The 20,805-nt window shown below is 36.1% G+C and overlaps 1 protein-coding gene across 2 annotated transcripts in view; it reads left to right on the top strand.

Annotated features, from left to right (window-relative positions):
• Positions 1-20,805, top strand: part of LOC149160628 (uncharacterized) — a 149,371-nt gene that overhangs the window by 78,504 nt on the left and 50,062 nt on the right. For both annotated transcript variants that reach the window (XM_089436748.1, XM_089436747.1), the window contains exon 4: positions 2,690-2,756. In XM_089436748.1, coding sequence (XP_089292874.1) covers positions 2,690-2,756 — 67 coding nt within the window. The remainder of the gene's footprint in view (positions 1-2,689; positions 2,757-20,805) is intronic.

Raw genomic sequence — 20,805 nt, 5'->3', positions numbered from 1 at the left:
ATATATATAAATTTTAATATTTCTATTTATAGTGCAATATATAAATTATAATATAAATATAGAACTTAATTCTAAATTATAATTTTTTTAAAATCTAAGTTTGAATCTTATATATATATAATTTTAATTTAGAAATTAAAATATAAATATAAAACTTAACTTTAAAATACCAAATTTTAAAATTTAATTAATATATATGAGCTTACAATATTATAAATTTTAATTTGTATAATATATCTGTATTATTATTATTATATGTTATAAATTACATAGTTGTTAATATTAATAAGTTATATGCTGAGTTCATTAATATATGAGCTTACGATATTATAAATTTAAATTTTTATAGTATTATCTGTATTATTATTATTATTATAAGTTATAAATTATATAGTTATTAATCTTAATAAGTTACGAGTTGAGCTCCCGACATCTGAACGTAAATAATCTCTAGAACATTAATAAATTTTCCGTGTCTCCAAATGTCCGCATGTTCCAACGAATGGTTAGCCCTTGGTTTCCGATACCATAGTATTTCTAACATTACTGATATGTTCCATTGGTGACGGGATGACCCAGAGAGGGTGCCCGCCATGGTGGCTACAACAACCCACGAATGCATTTTACTAGCCAGGTATTAAGCTAAGTATTATTTGGGAAATAACCTCTTCCGTGAGCAAATAGACCGAAGCTAGGTATTTATTCAGCGAATATTAATAGTGTGTTAATTCAACAAATATTAATAGAGTATTAATTCAGCGAATATGAACTTCTCCCGTTAACAGAGTATTAATTCAACAGATATTAATAGAGAATTAATTCAGCGTATATGAACTTCTCTCGTGACCAAAGGGACCCAAAGTTAGGAATTAATTCAACGAATATTAACAGAAAATTAATTCACTGAATATAGGTATTTTTGTGTTGTAAAAATCCCAAATTGCAGGAACGCAGTTTGAATTTCGGGGTGCACATTATCGTGAAGCAAACATTTTCATATGGGTCCCTAGGCGGATCCAAGCGAATCCGGATCCGGATCCGGATCAGATCCGGGGATCCGCGAATCCATCCCCCATGGCTGACGGATCCGGTAACATAGATAAATCTTCCAAGTGGAAAATAATGGCTAGTTGGCTTGATCCTCGTCAAAATAATCTCGACTGTTGATAATTGCTTGATGATCTTTTAATCTCCATCGTTGAAAATATTCATTTTGAGGAAATTTCGAATTTCTCATAAAACCCATGTTTTATTAATCCAAAAATTAATTTTTTGGATTAATTTCCTCAGAATTTTAACTTTGACTTAACCACCAAGGTCCAAGGATGAAATTCCTAGGATGAAATTCATTACGAAAATCAAAGGCTTACCTAGGTGTTGTTACATAAACAGATAGTCATATTAGCATTACCATCTACAGAACTTGGATTTACAATGATATAATGTGGCACTCTGATGATTTTGAACTTTGAAAAAATTTCTTCAAGCCTTCGCATCCTACTTCCTTGGACTGTTGACAAAAATGTGGTCAACAAGGCCATGTAGGTCTTGTTTGTTGATGTATTTTCGGTCAGAAATGGATTGCACTCGATGTTATTTTGGTTATGTACACCCTTACATGATATCTGAATAATTACTTTTGCTTATTTGTGTATAAACGGTTTGGATTTATATGGCTGCACATGAATATGTATGTTTTTCTTTAAAATTTGAATATTTTATATGTTTTTGGTTCACTGGTTTTTTACCGGTCCCGGGGGGGAGGGGCGGGGAGGGGGTTATTGATTTGATGATAGGTTCAGTTCTGATAACATTGGAATGAATGTGTACTTTGAAGGTTCCTAAAACATTAGTTGCAAATGTTCACAAGGACATGAGTAATGAATGTTTAAATTATGTAGAACCAAAGATGAGTTAAAATAAAACAATCCATGAAACAAGGTATCTACATTGAAACAAAATATTTTAATCCTTGGCCTGATTTGTTTGTTCTACAATGTAAGGTGAATTTGTGGAACTATTTCTAATCGCAGCTGCAATTATAATGGTTAATGATGATACTGTTTCAGTTTACTGTTTTTGACCAATGGAATGTCATATTTAGAAGAAATGCATACCAAAATTTACATGATTTGAAGGTATGATTATGTGTATGTTATAAAAGATGTCCTAACTGTTATCTTGGTTATATTTAGGTAATTAGCAGATATGGATCATGGGATACAAAAAGCAGGATCTTATTATGCCCATATTTGATAGCGTTTACTGGAAGCTATGAAAATTTTAATGAGTGATTTTTACTGCTAATGATTTTTATGATGTTATTTCCTGTGCCTATTCTTAAATTTATTTTGCATTCCTTTGCAAACACATGAATCAAGTGATGAATTGTTACAATGATCCTTTTTAACCTTGTTACCCTCATAACTTAAAGTTCTCTCTCCAATCTTGAGATTAAGAGCATGTTGCATAGCCGCTTGATTATGGATCCACAATGGAACTACATTTACCGTTTGTGTTGGATTATTTGATGTTTTTATTTGTTGGAGCAATTGCAATTTACAGTTAGACACTTTATATGATTCCGTTTTTGCATTCAGGAATGTCTCTTGGTTGGATAATTTCTGGTCAATGAGATATTTCTATAAAATTCTTTGGTCCTAACTACACTTGTGATTTTTCTATTCAGGCAGGAATGTTGATGGAAGAAACATCATGGTGCAGTTTGCCAAATATGGTCCAAATGCAGAAGCAACGTGAGTTCATTCACTTAACACTCTGAATTGAATACTATATCATCATGTGTCTTTCTTAGTTCTAACTTCAAACTATGCAATTCAATAGACAAAAAACTTGTTGCATAACTGTTGATCTTATGAAGCTTGGAAACTGAGCAATTTACCAGCATAGATCCACCTTAGCCCTAGATATATTATGCATTGAGCGAGCACAAAACAAAAACAAGGCACAAAGCTTGTTGGTGCCTAATAGATTGGTGTTAACATGGATCTATTCTGTTTGTTTTATTATTATATTATGGTCATTTTTTGCAGTCTTCTGTCTTTTTTTCTTCCCAATCAGAAAACACAACTTTCATTTAAGTAGAATAAAAAGTACAATCATTATATGCAGGAAGCACTTTTCCAAAAAGATCCATCCAAAGGGAAGTAAGAATACCAAAAACTGTGCTAAACAGGATCTCGAAAAGAGTCACATAGCTGTCTCTTCCAAAACCTTACAGTTACAAACTGTTCATCAGCATAACCAAAACTACCGATTTTACATATTTTACCAAACAAAATAGTTTAGAGTACATCACTGGTATCCTGCACTAAAATAGGAGGAGGAGGAGAAGGATGTGCAAGTTTGGTCTAGGAGAAGGAAAAAGGAAAATCGAAATTTTGGTGCTTCTATCTCTTCTCTCATGCCCTGGTTTGGAAGATCGAAGATCTCTTGTTGATGACATAGCCAGTTGTTGTATGTTGCTGCTGCCAGATCAAAGTATAGGTCAAAGTTGCTGTTGCTGGAAACCTGGATGCTGCTGCTTCTAGAAGTTGTATTGGGCCTAGATCGAAGTCCCTAAGAGAAGATCAAAGTACTCTAGTGAAGAATTCTCTAAGAGAAGATCAAAGTACTCCAGTGAATATCGAAGTCTCCAAGGCAAGATAGAAGTTGTTGGGTCGAAGAAAGTGCTGCCATTGCTGCTGCCAGGTCAAGTAGGATCATCTGCAAGAAAAGAGGAAGGCTGACTTGGTGTGGAGGAAAATTGGTGTCAAGGTCAAGAGTCTTGGAATATCTCCGTAAAACTATTGAAGGAAGAATTATTGATTGGGTTTTCCCCTAAAAAGGGGTTTTGCCCTGGCTGTGAGCCTACATCTGGTGTCCATTATTTTATGTGCCATTGCTTGATGAACTAAAAGAAAGAAGATATAAAGAAACCTAATAATCAAAGTTCCACCAAGTTTCCGGTATGAGGAGGCGAGGGAGCGGGGATATGCAGGAGCAGCCTATGCAAAAGCTCCCCATCAATTTTTAGGAAATGCGGGGGGACGTCGGGGTCTTAAAAACTTATAAATATAAAATCTAAATCATTGAATCACATAACTGAAACAAATTTAAAATGAAAAGCATGATCATTGATATCATTAATAATTATCATATAAATTATAATCATATATCATACATGTAAGTTTGTAACTGTATAGTGTAACTAGTAACTACTAGTCTACTAACTTACTAACAATGCACAATGAAAATAAATTATAAAATTATAAATGTTTAAAATTTTAAACTTTAAAGTTTAAACCATATTGATGTTCCACTTCCAACTATGAACATTGAACGTTGAATATTGAAATAAAATTATAAAAGTCAAGTCTGATACATCAAGAGTCAAATTTTGTAATTTTATAGAGTCAAAATAACATAAGAACATATCAAAAGATAAATGAGCATAATTGCTCAAGGTAATTCCTCGCTAGTCTATGCATCTAGTTGTTGTATGAATAAATCAGAATCAACCATATCACCATCTGAATCAGAATCACTTGCATTCTCAAACATGCTAAGTGGCACACCAACCAACCCCATCTGTGTCTCATCAAGTCTCTCCTCCATATCTACCTGTGCATCATCCTCTTGATCAACATCCCTTCGTGTTGCTGGTCCCTTCAAATACTCAGGTGTCTTCTTATGCTCAAGACTTAGGGCACTGTGCACAACAACTAACTTCTCAGCTCTTTTAGAAGTAAGCTTGTTCCTCTTGATAGAGTGAATGAAGCTATATGTGGACCAATTCTTCTCTGCTGCAGAGGAACTAGCAATCTAAGACAACAAACACATAGCTAGATGTTTGAGCTCTAGAGCACCATCTCCATGCATCCTCCGCCAACCAATCGGGTCATCTTGGGCTAGATCTATGCGATCTGCCCGTGCACCACGTGTGTTGAAGGGGCCACTAAGAGATGCAAACTGAACAAATTGTCTTCGAAATCTTGCCCCCTCCTCATTGTAAATCTTTGCAATTGCATCTAGGAAGCCATCCTTCACCTCGGGATCATCGATAGGAGGCACCCTCCCTAGCCTTTCAACATATCATTTTGGGTTTAATGCATATGCTGCCATGTGCAAAGGTGTATTCATGCGATCCCACCTACGCTGAATGATGGGTCAAATCTGAGATGTATAGAACTCTAATGAGGGCTCCCTTTGTTGAATGGCTGCCTTCACACGACCCAACATGCTATCAAAGGTCTCATAGATTTCTCCAAGACCAGGAGCATCTGAATCAGTGTAACGAATGACTTGCACAATAGGGCCCAAGAATGACACCAAATAAGAACAATCTGCCCACCAATCATTGTCCAACACCTGAAGCCCGACCTTCTTCCCCGTGTCTGTCGTTGATTTTGACCATCTTCCCCACTATGAACTCACAACCAAGGATTGTAGAGGTGCTTGTACCTCTAGCATCCTCTCCAATAAGAGAAAATAACTAGCGTATTTAGTATCAGTGGGCTTGAGGAATTCCTCCCTCGTGTGAGCCCTGTACATGGCCAAGGAGGTGTGATAGTTGCAGATAAACATCTGCACATCCCTAGAAGTTGTCACCAAGTTTGATATCCATTGGATCTTGCCAATGTCCTTCAGTGCATTATTGAGTGCATGCACACAACAAGGAGTCCAAAAAATATCTTGATACTTGCTTTGAATCAATAACCCAACTGATCTTCAAACTGTTGCTGCATCTGTCACAACCTGCACCACACTATCAGTCTCAACATCCTCTATAACTTCTCGAAGAAGCACAAATTGGAAAGATGCATCCTTGCGCTTTTCAGAACAATCAACAACTTTAAGAAAGAATGGACATTTTGAAGATGTCACTATGATGTTGATTAGTGGGCGTTTTCGGATGTTAGTCCATCCATCCATAGCAATAGAGCAACTAAACTTCAACCATGTTTTTTTCATTCTCTCTTTTTGCACATTAATTTTGGACACTTGTCTATCTAAAATTGTTGTTTTTAGCTTATGTTCTTTAGGCGGTACATATGAAGGCCCTATTCTTGCAATTGTTTGGACCATTTCCTTCTAATAAGGATAACGAACAACATGGGAGGGAATTCCATTGGCAAAAAGAAATTTTCCAATTGCATCATCTGTGTCATATCGATCTAGAACATTGTACATCCCAGACACTGTAGCACCCATTGCACAAGAACAAGATGCACCAGTAGAACCCTCTGTCTTTTTTGATGAAGCACTAGATGGAGGCATATCTGTGGATGGATCAACATTTTTGCTAGAAAACAATCCTTTTCCAGTGGCTGCCCTTTGTAGCCTCCAAAGTTGCTCTCTTTCAGTTGAATTCAGGTTCTTTGAGGGACACATATGTACTCCTTTACCTGTAATAGCCAAAATATGTTGCTTCCCCTTGGTATAGCTGCCAACAAAGTGATGCCAACAAATATTGTAGACCCAATCACGTGAGCCACCAACAACTTTTGGATTTTTTTTCGGAAGTTTGGTTACATAAATTAGAAGCAGTTTTAGAGGATTAAATATCACCTTTGCAAATTTTTCTAGATCTCTTGGTGGGCCTTCAAAATCTACACCATGCAAAGGCCTATTCTAATTTCTTGTCCTCCTGTGACTGCTTTCAATTTCTTCTTGTGCATCATCTGGTTCACTACCACTGTAGTTGCTGTCACTGTTCCCAGAATAAATCTGACTCATAGTTGTAAGTTGAATGTAACTTGTAGCCTGTAGGTTGCAGCCTGCAACAAGGGTTTACCGTTTAAATTTAAATTTTATTTTTAATAAAACCTTTAGGCTTGCCACTTTATGGCATATATGCGTACTAATTATTGATACATAGTGAAATTTTTATTTTTTTAAATTACATAGGCTGACTAGTATTAACAACACACATATTCAAAACTGATTTTTTTTCTTTTTTATTTTTTATTTTATTTTTTAATTTACAAGAAAAAATTAATACACAGTTAACACTGAAAAATTAAAAAAAATTTAAATTTACAAAAAAAAATGAAAAAAACCCAATGACAGGCACACAGTCAAAGTTTCAACATTGGAAATTTTTAAAAATTTAAAATTTACAAAAAAAATTGAAAAAAAAACGCAATGACAACCTACAAGCACATAGTCAACACAGAAAAATTAAAAAAAATTACAATTTACAAAAAAAAAATGAAAAAAAGCAACGTGGTGACAGGTTGCAATCATCAATGTTAAATTGTTGATATTACTTACTGTTCAAACTGTGGCCAGGTAAGCTGATGGGGGTTGCAGCTTGCAATTTGCAAACTTCAAAGTTGATGGGCTGCCTGCAACTGCAAGTGCAAACTTCAAAGTCATGAGGCAAGTAGCAGTTCAAGAATCAACAGTGAGGTTTTGTCGTTTGACGGCATGCAACAGCGACGGAGGTTTCGACGGTGTCCAACGTCCAACAACAATGGCATCGAACATCCAGCAACGATGGAGGTTTCGATGGTGTCGGCGTCTAGCAGCAACGATGACAACGTTAGAAACTTAGAGGGATGGACGTCGGGCGATGGGTTAAACAAAAACTTCAAGAATGAAAAAACAACTAAAACGAAACCCTTGTGGTCGGAAATAGTCAACACAATAAAAAAACTAAAATTATGATTTCAAAAAAATTCATTAAATTTTTTTTCGAAATTGGTCAATGGAAACGACCTCTGACAACCCCTTACGACCCCCTTTTGCGGAAACGACCCCAAAAATGGAGGAAACAACCCCTTATAAGTTTCCTTGCGTACCTTGTTTTTTGGGCGCGTGGGGAAACAACCCCCTCTCGTCCCTAAGTCCCCGGAGTGCGAGGGAGCTAGGAAACTCGTCCCCAAGGTGGGGGGATACGACCCCATGGAACACTGCTAATAATAAGTCAAGAACATCACAAGTCCAAATTAATTCTTGAAGAACAGATTGAAGTCCTCCTACAGATTGAAGCCCGAGATCTAAAGCATTCATTTGAGGACTGTGAAAGGAATATGAAGTTTGTCCTGTGGAGAAAGAAATACAAGCCTTACTCTTTGAGGATCTGAATTGATAGTCCGAGCACAAGGAACCAACTCAAAGAAATCAAGTAAGTATTGTCACTGTTCCCTACTTAACAAGATGCATATTCAACAAGTTTAATGGGCTATCAAATCAAAGGTATGTAAACACAAGGTACGTATATTCATGAGCTTTTAGATTTTCTTTAATATATCTAATTTTAAATGGTTCATATAATCTTTGTTTATAGTCAGTCTAGGGTAAAGATTGTAATCCCTAGATAACATACGAAAGTCTCATATTAGAACCTTAATCCTTATCTTCTAGGGTTTACAAGTAATCTAGGATGTCAAGCAAAAGTCCTAATGTTGATTGGAATAACTTGATCTTCGATATCATAGGATTCCATCCTCCATTGTTACATAGAAAATCTAACTTGAGAAATTAAAATCATGTTCTTGGTATCACATGTTTTGCTTGAAAGTATTTATTACAGGTATAAAAGATCATGGCTTAATACAAAGAGAACACTCCAAGGAATCCTTACAAGGTTTGTCAAGGAACATCTCCAAGTATGTCTTAGACTATACACCTTATAAAATTCTCTTAATATAAAAGGTACATTCATCATATTTTGAAATTTGCGTTACATTACTAACATCATTATGTCTAGCTTTCTTGAATCATGAATATTCTTGATTGGGTGATTCATCATTAGATAAATCTACCCTCCTCATATCTTTGATTACTCTTGTGGAACCCTAGAAAGGTTCATTGTGAAAACCCTAACTTAAGGGTATGTTGATGATTATGTGTGGAACCCTAGCCTACTTAGGGTTATTGTTGAAGTCTAGAGAAAATGCTTGATGCTTTGATGATGTCATGTTTGGGGTTTTGGTATGGTTATGAAAACCCTAACTTGTTAGGGTTGAATTGTAATGTCTGAAATCCCGAACCTTTGAAGTATTGGTAATTTAGGGTTTGCTATGTTCTTGTATTGAAACCCTAGATCTTTAGGGTTTGGTAGTGTGTATAAGCGAGACCCTATAAATTCTTAGAAATTAAATCCATGGGATGTTTGTCTGTCATATCAAACCCTAGTCTAATCAAGTTTGTTATATGTCTAACTCTTATTGATATTTGTGTAGTTGGGTTTGACTAACACATGTTATGGTATGCCTGTGCAAGATGATGGAATCCTAGATGTATGAGTTGACCTAGTTGTTGATGGCCATGAGTCCTAGGGTTTGGAACTAAGCTGTAGTCAAAGTTTGATTCTTTAGGATGATAATGTTTGTAAATTCTAGGGTTTTGTAACTAAACCTTAGTAGAAGTGCAAATCTCTAATATATGATGACTATGTGATAATTAGAGATTTGTGTAAGATTGTTGAAATCTGAGTTATAATTATGACTGATGTTTGATTGTTTGAGAAAATCTAGGGTTTGCAAGTTGCAACAAACCCCAGTGGAAGCTAGTCATTTTGTTACTTTGAATTGAGCTATGATTGGTTTTGGTTGAAGCTCATGTATGAAATCTAGGATCTCACACTAAATCCTAGTGAGAAGTCTAACATATGAATTATGAAGTTGTTAGATACATTTTAGATCTATATTTGTCTGAATTGTTTCTAAGGTTTGCAATATGATGTAGTAGGGTATGTCATACCTCTGAAAGAAACATTAAAACCCTAGATGTAATGAAGGTTGTTATGAAATGCTCAATATCTTGATGAAGCAGTCTAGGGTTTATGACAAAAACCCTAACAAGAAGCTAAAGTGTATGTCTCTTGTGTGTAACTAAGTTTGAGTATTTTGATGTCTAAAGTTGAATGCTTCCATGATTTTGATATGGTAAACTTCATGCTTCTATAGATTTGGTTGTACTTTCTATTTAAGTTGTGCAAGTACATAATCTTCAAGATAGTGAAGATGTTCGTAAAGTAAAGTTGATGTGAGAAGCATGATGTGAATGATGATGATCATGATAACTCTGATGAGAAGGATGGAAGCCATGAAAGAATCTCCAATGTCATAGAAAATAAGTTGAGCCCCCTAAGTTAAGAGGGAGCTTGAATGAAAGAAATCTCCCTATGTTGAGACTCGAGAGGGAGCCTAAATGAAAATTAGATCCTCCCTAACTAAGAGGGAGTGATGAATAGGGTTCTCTACTACATGTGTCATGCATTAGACCAACACTAACAATCGTAAGTTTTAGTGAAGGCCATGAGTGAGAGAAGAATATTGGAGAATGTATTTTGAAGCGCTGCTGAGATAAGAAGAGTTAGATCTATTTGTAGAACATGTTGCTACATAAAAAGGAGAGGAAGTTGTATGGTTGAGGAATCTTTTGTCAAGATTCATTTAGAAAGCTCTAAGTCCTACTGTGAAAAGTTGAGAAGCAACATCAGTTGTTTGAAAGACGCCGAAGGTTTGTATTCATTTATGTACATTTGAAAGTTTGTTACTAGTCGGGGTTGTGTTTGTACAGGTAAATCTCTCGAAGGTTTGATAACATGTTTTTACATGCTTAGGATTTTCGATCAGCTTGATTGGAAGAGATTTGTTGCCAATTTGTTTAATCGAGAAGTTGAGGCTTTGTGTAAGACATATCCTGGGAGGAGATCTGGCCGACACTATGTGTTGATGTTTAGTTCCCGAAGTAGGGAGGGTGGCTTTTGTCGTAGAGCTTTGACCTCAGATATGCACCTAGATCCCTAGGTTGATGGTTAGCAAGTAAGCATAATGGTACTAGACTGGCTAAAAGTTATAGTCCATCTTAGTTGCACCTAGATAAATTGCCCTGGTCAGGAATCTAGTCCATGGCATTGCAGTGCCTAAATTCTTCGTAGATCATGTGTTCTGAGATCTTCCATGTACCTCTATAGATATATGCAAGTATGAATGCCTCCCTAGTTAAGAGGGAGTGTTGAAGAATGTAACTAGGTTCGGTCTTCATAATTGTACTCGAGTCAAAAAAGAAATATATTTGTCAAAAGAAAGAAAAAAAGAACTTTATTATTAATTGTATTGACTTGATAAAGCATGGGTTTCATGCTTGGGTCAATTGTCACAGGTCAAGCCTCCATTGTAGGATTTAGGATTTTTATTTAAGTCAAAATCAAATTTTGTTTTGGTCAAAAGACTCCTCCATCAAGTCTCCTTGCAAGTCAACCTTTGAATTAACTGTCAACAAGTTGGCTTCACAAATACATTCATGTCGGCTCATTTTCAGTAGGAACAACTATATAGGAGGGTACACTTCTCTCCACAAGATAGTGACACAATTCGTAGAAATTTCAGAGATAAAAGTTAGGTATAATTTCATATAGCAATTTTGGTGGATCATGGTGAAGTATAATTCGGTTGAAACATCATTTTAGGTTGAAGCATGAATATCTTATTGGGCTACACCAGAATCAAAACTTGGGCTACTGTCACAGGACCGAAAGTATGTCCTGTCACCATAGAAAAATGAAGAAGCTGAGTTATGATGCTACTACAAAAGTGTAAAGCCGAGTTATGATGTCACTACAAAATTGAAGTAGAAGCCGAGTTATGATGCCATTATTGAAGTGCTATAGAAGTCGAGTTGTGATGCCACTGCAGAATTGGAGTGTTAAACAAATAAAAGGTGATAGAAGTATATTTTCACAGGACTGAAAATAAAGGAAGTTGTCTGAGGATTCCACGGGAATCAAGTCAAAGAATTGAAGCACGAGAAGGCTGTGAATACATAACTGAAGAATAAACTAGGATGATTTGATGGGGGAGTCTCTAGTCTAGGTTCTAGGGTCTTGGTTGTGTCATCTTGTTTTGAATCTACTGAAGAAAGAATTTTTGACTGGGTTTTCCCCTAGAGTGGAGTTTTGCCATGGTCGTGTGCTGACATCTCGTGTCCTCCTCTTTTGTCCTTTGGCATTAGTCTTGATGATAAGGAAAAGATAAATCGAAAGAAAGAATAATAATATTGAAACATCACAAGATAATGTCATAGTAAGAGAAATCAATTACCTTGCCGCCTCGTTGGATTTCTCAACATGGTATCAGAGTTCTGGTGAAAGAAGGTTAAAAATCCCCTTATTGGCAAGAAGGTCTTGAAATTAGAGTAAAGTCACTGTCTGACGAATTCATTGTCAAGGGTAGATTGAAGCATCCAAGACGATCAAAGGTCTAAAGCCTCCTTAGTTAAGCTATATAACTTTAAGGAACCTTCACTACAAGAAAAAGTTCATCATTTAAGGGTTGACTTGGAGTTCATCATTATCACCAGCATGCTACTAGAACAATAGTAGCTCTCCTACAATTGAAGAACAAATTGAAGTCCTCCTACAAATTGAAGAGTAGATTGAAGTCTGAGATCTAAAGCATTCATTTGAGGACTATGAAAGAAATTTGAAGTTTGTCCTGTGAAGAAAGAAATACAAGCCTTCCTCTTTGAGGCTCTGAATTGATAGTCCGAGCACAAGGAACCAGATCAAACAAATCAAGCAAGTATTGTCATTGTTCCCTACTTAACAAGATGCATATTCAACAAGTCTTATGGGCTATCAAATCAAAGGTATGTAAACACAAGGTATGTATATTCATGATCTTTTAGATTTTTTTTAATATATCTAATTTTAAATGGTTCATATAATCTTTGTTTATAGTCAGGTTAGGGTAAAGATTGTAATCCGTAGATAACATATGAAAGTCTATATTAGAACCTTAATCCTTATCTTCTCGGGTTTACAAGTAATCTAGGATGTCAAGCAAAAGTCCTAATGTTGATTGGAAGAAGGAATAACTTGATCTCCGATATCATAGGATTCCATACTCCATCGTTACATAGAAACTCTAACTTGAGAAATTAAAATCATGTTCGGTATCACATGTTTTGCTTGAAAGTATTTATTACAGGTATAAAAGATCATGGCTTGATACAAAGAGAACACTCCAAGGACTCCTTACAAGGTTTGTCAAGGAACATCTCCGAGTATGTCTTAGGCTATACACACCTTATAAAATTCTCTTAATATAAATGGTGTGTTCATCATATTTTGAAATTTGCTTTACATTACTAACATCGTTATGTCTATCTCTCTTGAAGCATCAAGATTCTTGATTGGGTGATTCATCATTAGATAAATCTACCCTCATATCGTTGATTACTCTTTTGGAACCCTAGAAAGGTTCATTGTGAAACCCTAACTTAAGGGTATGTTGATGATTATTTGTGGAACCCTAGCCTACTTAGGGTTATTGTTGAAGTGTAGAGAAAAAGGTTGATGCTTTGATGATGTCATGTTTGGGGTTTTGTTATGGTTATGGAAACCCTAACTTGTTAGGGTATAATTGTAATGTCTGAAATCTCGAACCTTTGAAGTACTGGTAATTTAGGGTTTTCTATGTTCTTGTATTGAAACCCTAGATCTTTAGGGTTTGGTAGGGTGTATAAGCAAGATCCAATAATGTCTTAGAAATGAAATCCTTGGGATGTGTGTTTGTCTGATCAAGCCCTAGTCTTTGTTATATGTTTAACTCTTATTGATATTTGTTATGGTATGCTTGTGCATGATGATGGAATCCTATATGTATGAATTGACCTAATTGTTGATGTTCATGAGTCCTAGGGTTTAGAACTAAGTCCTAGTCGAAGTTTGATTCTCTAGGATGATAATGTTCGTAAATTCTAGGGTTTTGTAGCTAAACCTTAGTAGAAGTCCAAATCTCTGATATATGATGACTAGGGATAATTTGAGATTTGTGTAAGATTGTTGAAACTTGAGTTCTAGTTATGGCTGATGTTTGATTGTTTGAGCAAATCTAGGGTTTTCAACAAACCCTAGTGGTAGCTAGTCATGTTGTTACTTTGAATTAAGCTATGATTGGTTTTGGTTGAAGCTGATGTATGAAATCTAGGATCTCGCGCTAAATCTTGGTGAGAAGTTTAACATATGAATTCTGAAGTTGTTAGATACATTGTAGATCAATATTTGTCTAAATTGTTTCTAGGGTTGGCAATATGATGTAGTAGGGTATGCCATACCTCTGAAAGAAACATTGAAACCCTAGATGTAATGAAGCTTGCTATGAAATGCTCAAAGGCTTGATGAAGTAGTCTAGGGTTTATGACAAAAACCATAGCTAAAAGCTAAAGAGTACGTGTCTCTTGTGTGTAACTAAGTTTGAGTATTTTGATGTCTAAAGTTCAATGCTTTCGTGATTTTGATATGGTTAACTTCATGCTTCTATAGATTTGGTTGTACTTGCTATCTAAGTTGTGCAGGCACATAATATTCAAGATAGTAAAGATGTTCATAAAGTAAAGTCGATGTGATAAACATGATGTGAATGATGATCATCATGATACTCTGATTAGAAGGATGCAAGCCATGAAAGACTCTCCAATGTCGTAGAAAGGAAGTTGAGCCCCCTAAGTTAAGAGGGAGCTCGAATGAAAGAAATCTCCCTAAGTTGAGAGGGAGCCTGGATGAAAATTAGATCCTCCCTGACTAAGAGGGAGTGATGAATATGGTTTTCTACTTCATGTGTCATGCACTAGACTAGGATTAACATCCGTAAGTTTTAGTGAAGGCCATGAGTGAGAGAAGAAACTTGGAGAATGTATTTTGAAGGGTCACTAAGATAAGATGAGCCGGATCATTTGTAGAACATGTTGCTGCATAAAAAGTAGGAGAGGAAGTTGTATGGTTGAGGAATCTTCTGTCAAGATTCATTTAGAAAGCTTTAAGTCCTACTGTGAAAATTTGAGAAGCAACATCAGTTGTTTGAAAGACCTCGGAGGTTTGTATTCATTTATGTACATCTGAAAGTTTTGCTACTAATTGGGGTTGTGTTTGTACAGGTAAATCTCTCGAAGGTTTGATAACACGTTTTTTACATGCTCAGGATTGTCGATCACCTTGATTGGAAGAGATTTGTTGCCGATCTGTTTGATCGAGGAGGATTTTTTACCGATTGGACTAATTGGGAAGTTGAGGCTTTGTGTAAGACATTGCCTGGGAGGACATCTGGCCGACACTATGTGTTGATGTCTAGTTCCCGAAGTAGGGAGGGTGGCATTCGTTTTAGAGCTTTGACCTCTGATACGCACCTAGATCCCTGGTTTATGGTTAGGATGTAAGCTTGATGGCACCTAGACTGGCTGAAAGTTTTAGTCCATCTTAGTCCCACCTGGATAAATTTCCCTAGTCAGGAATCTAGTCCATGGCATTGCGGTGCCTAAACTATTGGAGGACCTTGGATAGATTGCCCTGGTCAAGAATTTAGCTCATGGCATTCTAGTGCCTAAATTCTTCGTAGATCATGTGTTCTAAGATCTTCCATGTACCTCTATAGATATATGTAAGTATGAATGCCTCCCTAGTTAAGAGGGAGTATTGAAGAATGTAACTAGGTTCGGTCTTCATAATTCTACTTGAGTCAAAAATGAAATATATTTGTCAAAAGAAAGAATAAGGAATTTTATTATTAATTGGATTGACATGTTAAAGCATGGGTTTCCTGCTTGGGTCAATTGTCATATGTCAAGCCTCCATTGTAGGCTTTAGGATTTTTATTTAAGTCAAAGTCAAATTTTGTTTTGGTTTGCAAGTTGGCCTTCAAATTAACTGTCAACAAGTCGGCTTCACAAATACATTCATGTCGACTCATTTTCAGTAGGAACAACTATAAATAGGAGGGTACACTTCGCTCCACAGGACAATAACACAATTTGCAGAAATTTCAGAGATAAAAGTTCGGTATAATTTCAGAGAGGAATTTATGTGGATCACAATGAATTATAATTCAGTGGAAACATCATTTTAGGTTGAAGCATGAATATTTTATTGGGCTACACCAGAACCAGAAATTGGTCTACTGTCACAATACCGAAAGTATGTGCTGCCACCACAAAAATGAAGAAGTCGAGTTATGATGCTACTACAAAAGTGTAAAACCGAGTTATGATGTCACTATAGAATTGAAGTAGAAGTCGAGTTATGATGCCATTATAAAAGTGCTATAGAAGTCGAGCTATGATGCCACTGCAGAACTGGAGTGTGAGACAAATAGAGGGTGATAGAAGTATAATGTCATCGGAGAGAAACCAAAGGAAGTTGTCTCAGGATGCCATTGGAATTTGGTATGAGAAGGTTGCCACAGAATTGAAGCACGAGAAGACTGCGAATACAAAATTGAAGAACACAAGGATGACTAGATGGAGGGAGTTTGTAGTCTAGGTTCTAAGGGTATTGGTCGTCTCATCTTGTTTTGAATCTACTGAAGAAGGAATTCTTGACCAGGTTTTCCCCTAGAGTGGGGCCTTTCCCTGGCTACGTGCCTACATCTCGTGTCCTCTTTTATTTGTTGTTTGGCATTAGTCTTGATGATAAGGGAAAGATAAATCGAAAGAAAGAATAAGAATAATGAAACATCACATGATAATGTCATAATAAGAGAAATCAATTAACTTACCACCTCCTTGAATTTCTCAACAATTATCTTGATTGAGTTACTCAAAGTCTTGATGATGAAATCTAGGGTTTATGAAAAAACCCTAGCATGCACTGGAAGTATAAAAGTATGTGTTTGTTGTTGTTTGTGAACCTAACTGAGTTTAGATATTTGATGTATAATGTCTAATGCTTCCATTATTGTATGGTTCTGAAATAGTTAACTTCATGCTAGGTTCGATATTCATAAATGTTGAAATATGTAACTAGGTTCGGTCTTCATAAATGTATTTGAGTCACAATGAAATATTTTTATCAAAAGAATGAAGAAAATATTATTATTATTATTATTATTATGACTTATTAAAACATGGGTTTCATGTTTGGGTCATCATATTTTAGGTCAAAGTCCCCATTGAGGACTTCTAGGATTTATTCCGAGTCATTAAAGTCATTGTCCATTTAAAGAGACCCTTCTTGGGCTTTTGAATCATGTAAAACGAATTAATATTGAGTCAAATATGTTATTTGTCCCCTCCACACCAAGTCGACGTCAAGAAGTTCAAGTCGGCTTCCAGAAGGGTAATTTGACCTCACTGAATGCTATAAATACAATGCAGTGCAATTCATTTGAGATATTCGACTTACAAGCCAAGGCAACTAAAAAGTGTGAAGTTGGAAAAGAGCTGGAAAAGGGTACAAAATTTGGAAAGAACAGAGAAGACATCAAGATCGAAGTTTTGGGCCATCTATCTCTCACAGGAGTGTAGTATCTAGGAATATCGAAGTCTTTATTGCCAGTGGTTGGGTCGAAGTTGTTGTTGTTGCCATTCGTTGGGTCAAAGTTGTTGCTGCTAGGTCGAAATTGTTGTTGAACGGCTATCATCTGAAGAGAGGGTTGACTTGGTGTGGTGGAAGTCTTTGTCTAGGTCAAGAGTCTTGGATTATCTCGTGAAACTATTGAAGGAAGAATTGTTGACTAGCTTTTCCCTTAGTTGTCTGCCTACAACTGGTGTCTTTGTGCTATTGTTTTGGTAATTGCTTGATGAACTAAAAGATAAAAGAACATAAAGATAAAATAATCACAAATAATTATCTATATAAGAAAAACTTTCTGCCTTTCTAATTTTATAACAACAAGGTCCCTTCTCTTCAAGATTTCAGTCTTCAATTTAGACTATATTGGCACCAAAATTCTGCTCTTAGAGATGACTGTAATTTGATATATATTATACAGAGGAATCCCTAGCTTCAACCCGCACATGTGGTATTTTTTACCTGAAAATACGTGTCTTCTTCTTCGCTTTTTCTCTTCATTTCTTCGCTAATTTTAGTGCTCTTTAAGATTCTTGTGTGGAATCCTTCACTTCAAAGGTGTCTGACTAGTCTTCTTTATATAGCCTTCTAGTCCCTTCAAAATAGGCCGAAACTGCCCAGCTTCTAGGACGACTTGACAAGTTTGGAAGGCCAACCTGTTGCATGCATTTTGACTTTGGTCTTGGAGGGTTTCTTGACGCTATTTTGAATCAAATAATTTTCTTTTACATTATGTAACTTGCCCAAATGGGTCTTTCATACATGACAATGACTTAATGAATTGTAGACTTAATGGCAAGCCCTAGGAGCTCACAATGGGAGCTAGACCTAAAAATAAATTTCCTTGAGCATGAAACTCATGCCTCAAGAACAACAATAATAAATTTATTTTTCTTGTTAATGAAATACATAAAATCATGATTACATATGTCATTATGAAGACCAAACCTAGTTACATATTTCAACATTGCTAACCATGATGCCATGCATTCTATTAATGCAATTACATGCCCTACTTTAACTGTTCAAATATCATCAGGATGAAGAAGAGATCCCTGGGATCTTCTCTTTCAACTTCTTCTCAGGCTCCTTGACTTCTTCAGTTGTATGGGCTCCACCTGCCCTTTTTGTACATTTCTTTTGATTAGATTCCTTCGATAATTTCGGGTAATCCCTTCTGTAGTGACCAAGCTCATTACATTCGAAGCATCTTATGCTTGACATATCATGCTCCTTTAGATGACGAGACCTTCCAAATCTTCCTTTACTCAATGTCTTTATTTTAGTTGCATATGCTTGAGATTTTTCAAGAGGATCAGTGTCCTCCTTGGCCTTCAATTGTGATTCTTCCATTACACATTGAGACCACAATTCATCGAAGCTGGAAGTCTCCTTTCTAGATATATGTTGGTCACAAAAGAATTCCACTATGGAGGTAGAGCACTAAGAACACATTGTCATCTCTGAATCGGAAATTGTCTCACCAAGGGCATGCAACCGATCTATTAATTGAGATATCTTCACAAGATGAGTTGCAATGTCTTCTTCAAATGGTATTCTTTGTACAATTTGTTCCTCCAGGCAATATTTTTTGACTTGAGGTGCTCACTGAGTACAACTTGTTCAGTTTGTCATAGCTGTCCTTGGACTTGTTTAGCTCTGCTACAAAAGGTGTGAGAAGATATTGATTGAATCAATCAAGATCTTTTGAGCTCTAATCTCATTCTTGAAATTTTTGTTCTATTCATTTTCATCCTTCTTATCTGGTTTTGTAACATTGCTTGAGATAAGATTGCCTCTAGATTGCTACCTCTGCTTGCAAATTCGTGATGCACAGGTCCCAAAGATCTGATTGTTATAGATGCAACGATATCCCTTTACCCAAGATGGAATAAGAATTTCTTGAAGTCTTTTTCTATCAAAATGTTGACTTTGAACAAAACAAAACCTATCTTACACTAAATTCAAAGACATGACCTTACTCACTCCTTGTAGCTTATATGTTAGAGCTTCCTTTTTCAATGTGAATAGTACATATGTAGCTTCTTTACCGAGGGCTAGTTTCTAGGATTTAGGGCTTTCAAGATAAACCCTTAAACGTGCTCTATTTTGATAGGGCTTCTTCACAACTCAAAGTGACTTTGAGAATTGTTGACGAATAAATACCACAGTAGATTTTGAAAAGCAAATGGATGTACCTTTTGACATCAAGATGAAGCTCCACAGGTCAAATAACCTTTCGGTTGTCTAGGCTTGAATTTTGTATATATATGTGTGTGTGTGTGTGTTCTCAGAACAGTGGATCTACAAAACTCACTACTTCGTGGATCCTATACCACTGTAGTTAAGCACAAAATTGAAGTAGGAATTCTCGACTCCTTTTCTTAGTGAATGAAGCTTTAATTCTTGATTTTGAAATGCACTTATAAGAGGAGGTCTCAGCTCCTTCCTTCTAAGATGTTTGTAGCCTTCCAATTAGGCCTACAACTCGGACTTTTCTTTGCAAGATGACTAGGCCTAACGCCTCTTCAGTCAATTCGGACTTGGGTTCCTTTTATATACAGGTATATAGAATAGGTCCCAATCCTCTTTCAACAAGACTTATGCTCAGAATGATCCTCCAATGAAACCCTTAACAAACTCGATCTTGGATCTCATTTATGCACAGGTGTAGAGAGTGGATCTCGGTTCTCTTTTGTTAATTTTAAATAACAATGGTATGTTCTATGCTTGCAACAATTACTTCAATGTCCTTTTATTAGCCCAATGATAATTTCCACTTATTTTCCAATTGCAATCACATAAACCATTAATCACTGTAGATAGAACATAAACAATAAATGCAAAAGACAAGTCAAGACAAGAGAATACAAGAATTTGGCTCAATCTAGGGCAAAACCCCTTGATCAATTCTTCTTATTATAAATATCAAATGTTCAGCAAAGAAAGAGAGAGAGAGAGAGAAAGAGAGAGAGTACAATAATACAAAGTCAAAGTCAAATATGCTACAAAACCCTAGTTGTAGGTCTGAAGTCAACACAGTCAAAATCAATAGAATGCCTCGGTTTGTACCCCCAGAAACTCGACCTTCCCAATTGGAAATTCTCCCAAAAAATCAAAGTCAAAAGCTACTCAAAAAGTCAAAGTCAACATTGGTCAAAGCTTGGTCAAACTACAAAAAAATTCTTGATTTCGCTGCCTTGAAATTCGACCTCCTTTCAGCCATACGTGTGAAGAGAACAACTGCCCAATAAGGTGTATGAACCAATCAGATGAGGAGAGAGAAGAATGTGTTGAGTTGATGAGGTGCCAAATGAGGTTGGAATTTGGAGGTCACTCTTATTTATATGAGTCAGTGTGGGTCAAAAGACATGTCTCTTGGAGTTCACAAGCCTACATGATGATGTGGCCGACCTTGACAATTTGCACATGTGTGGGCTTCACTTCAAAAACACATTTCTCATTATCCGATTTCAGTGAACCTTAGGTCAATTTCGGTCCTCTCG

The sequence above is a fragment of the Pinus tabuliformis genome, chromosome 5_2 (genome assembly GCF_031772625.1).
Source record: "Pinus tabuliformis cultivar Carrire ecotype Pingquan chromosome 5_2, CPIR1, whole genome shotgun sequence".
NCBI lineage: Eukaryota > Viridiplantae > Streptophyta > Pinopsida > Pinales > Pinaceae > Pinus > Pinus tabuliformis.
Note: the sequence above shows the minus strand (reverse complement) of the source record. Positions and strands in the feature narration are given on the sequence as shown.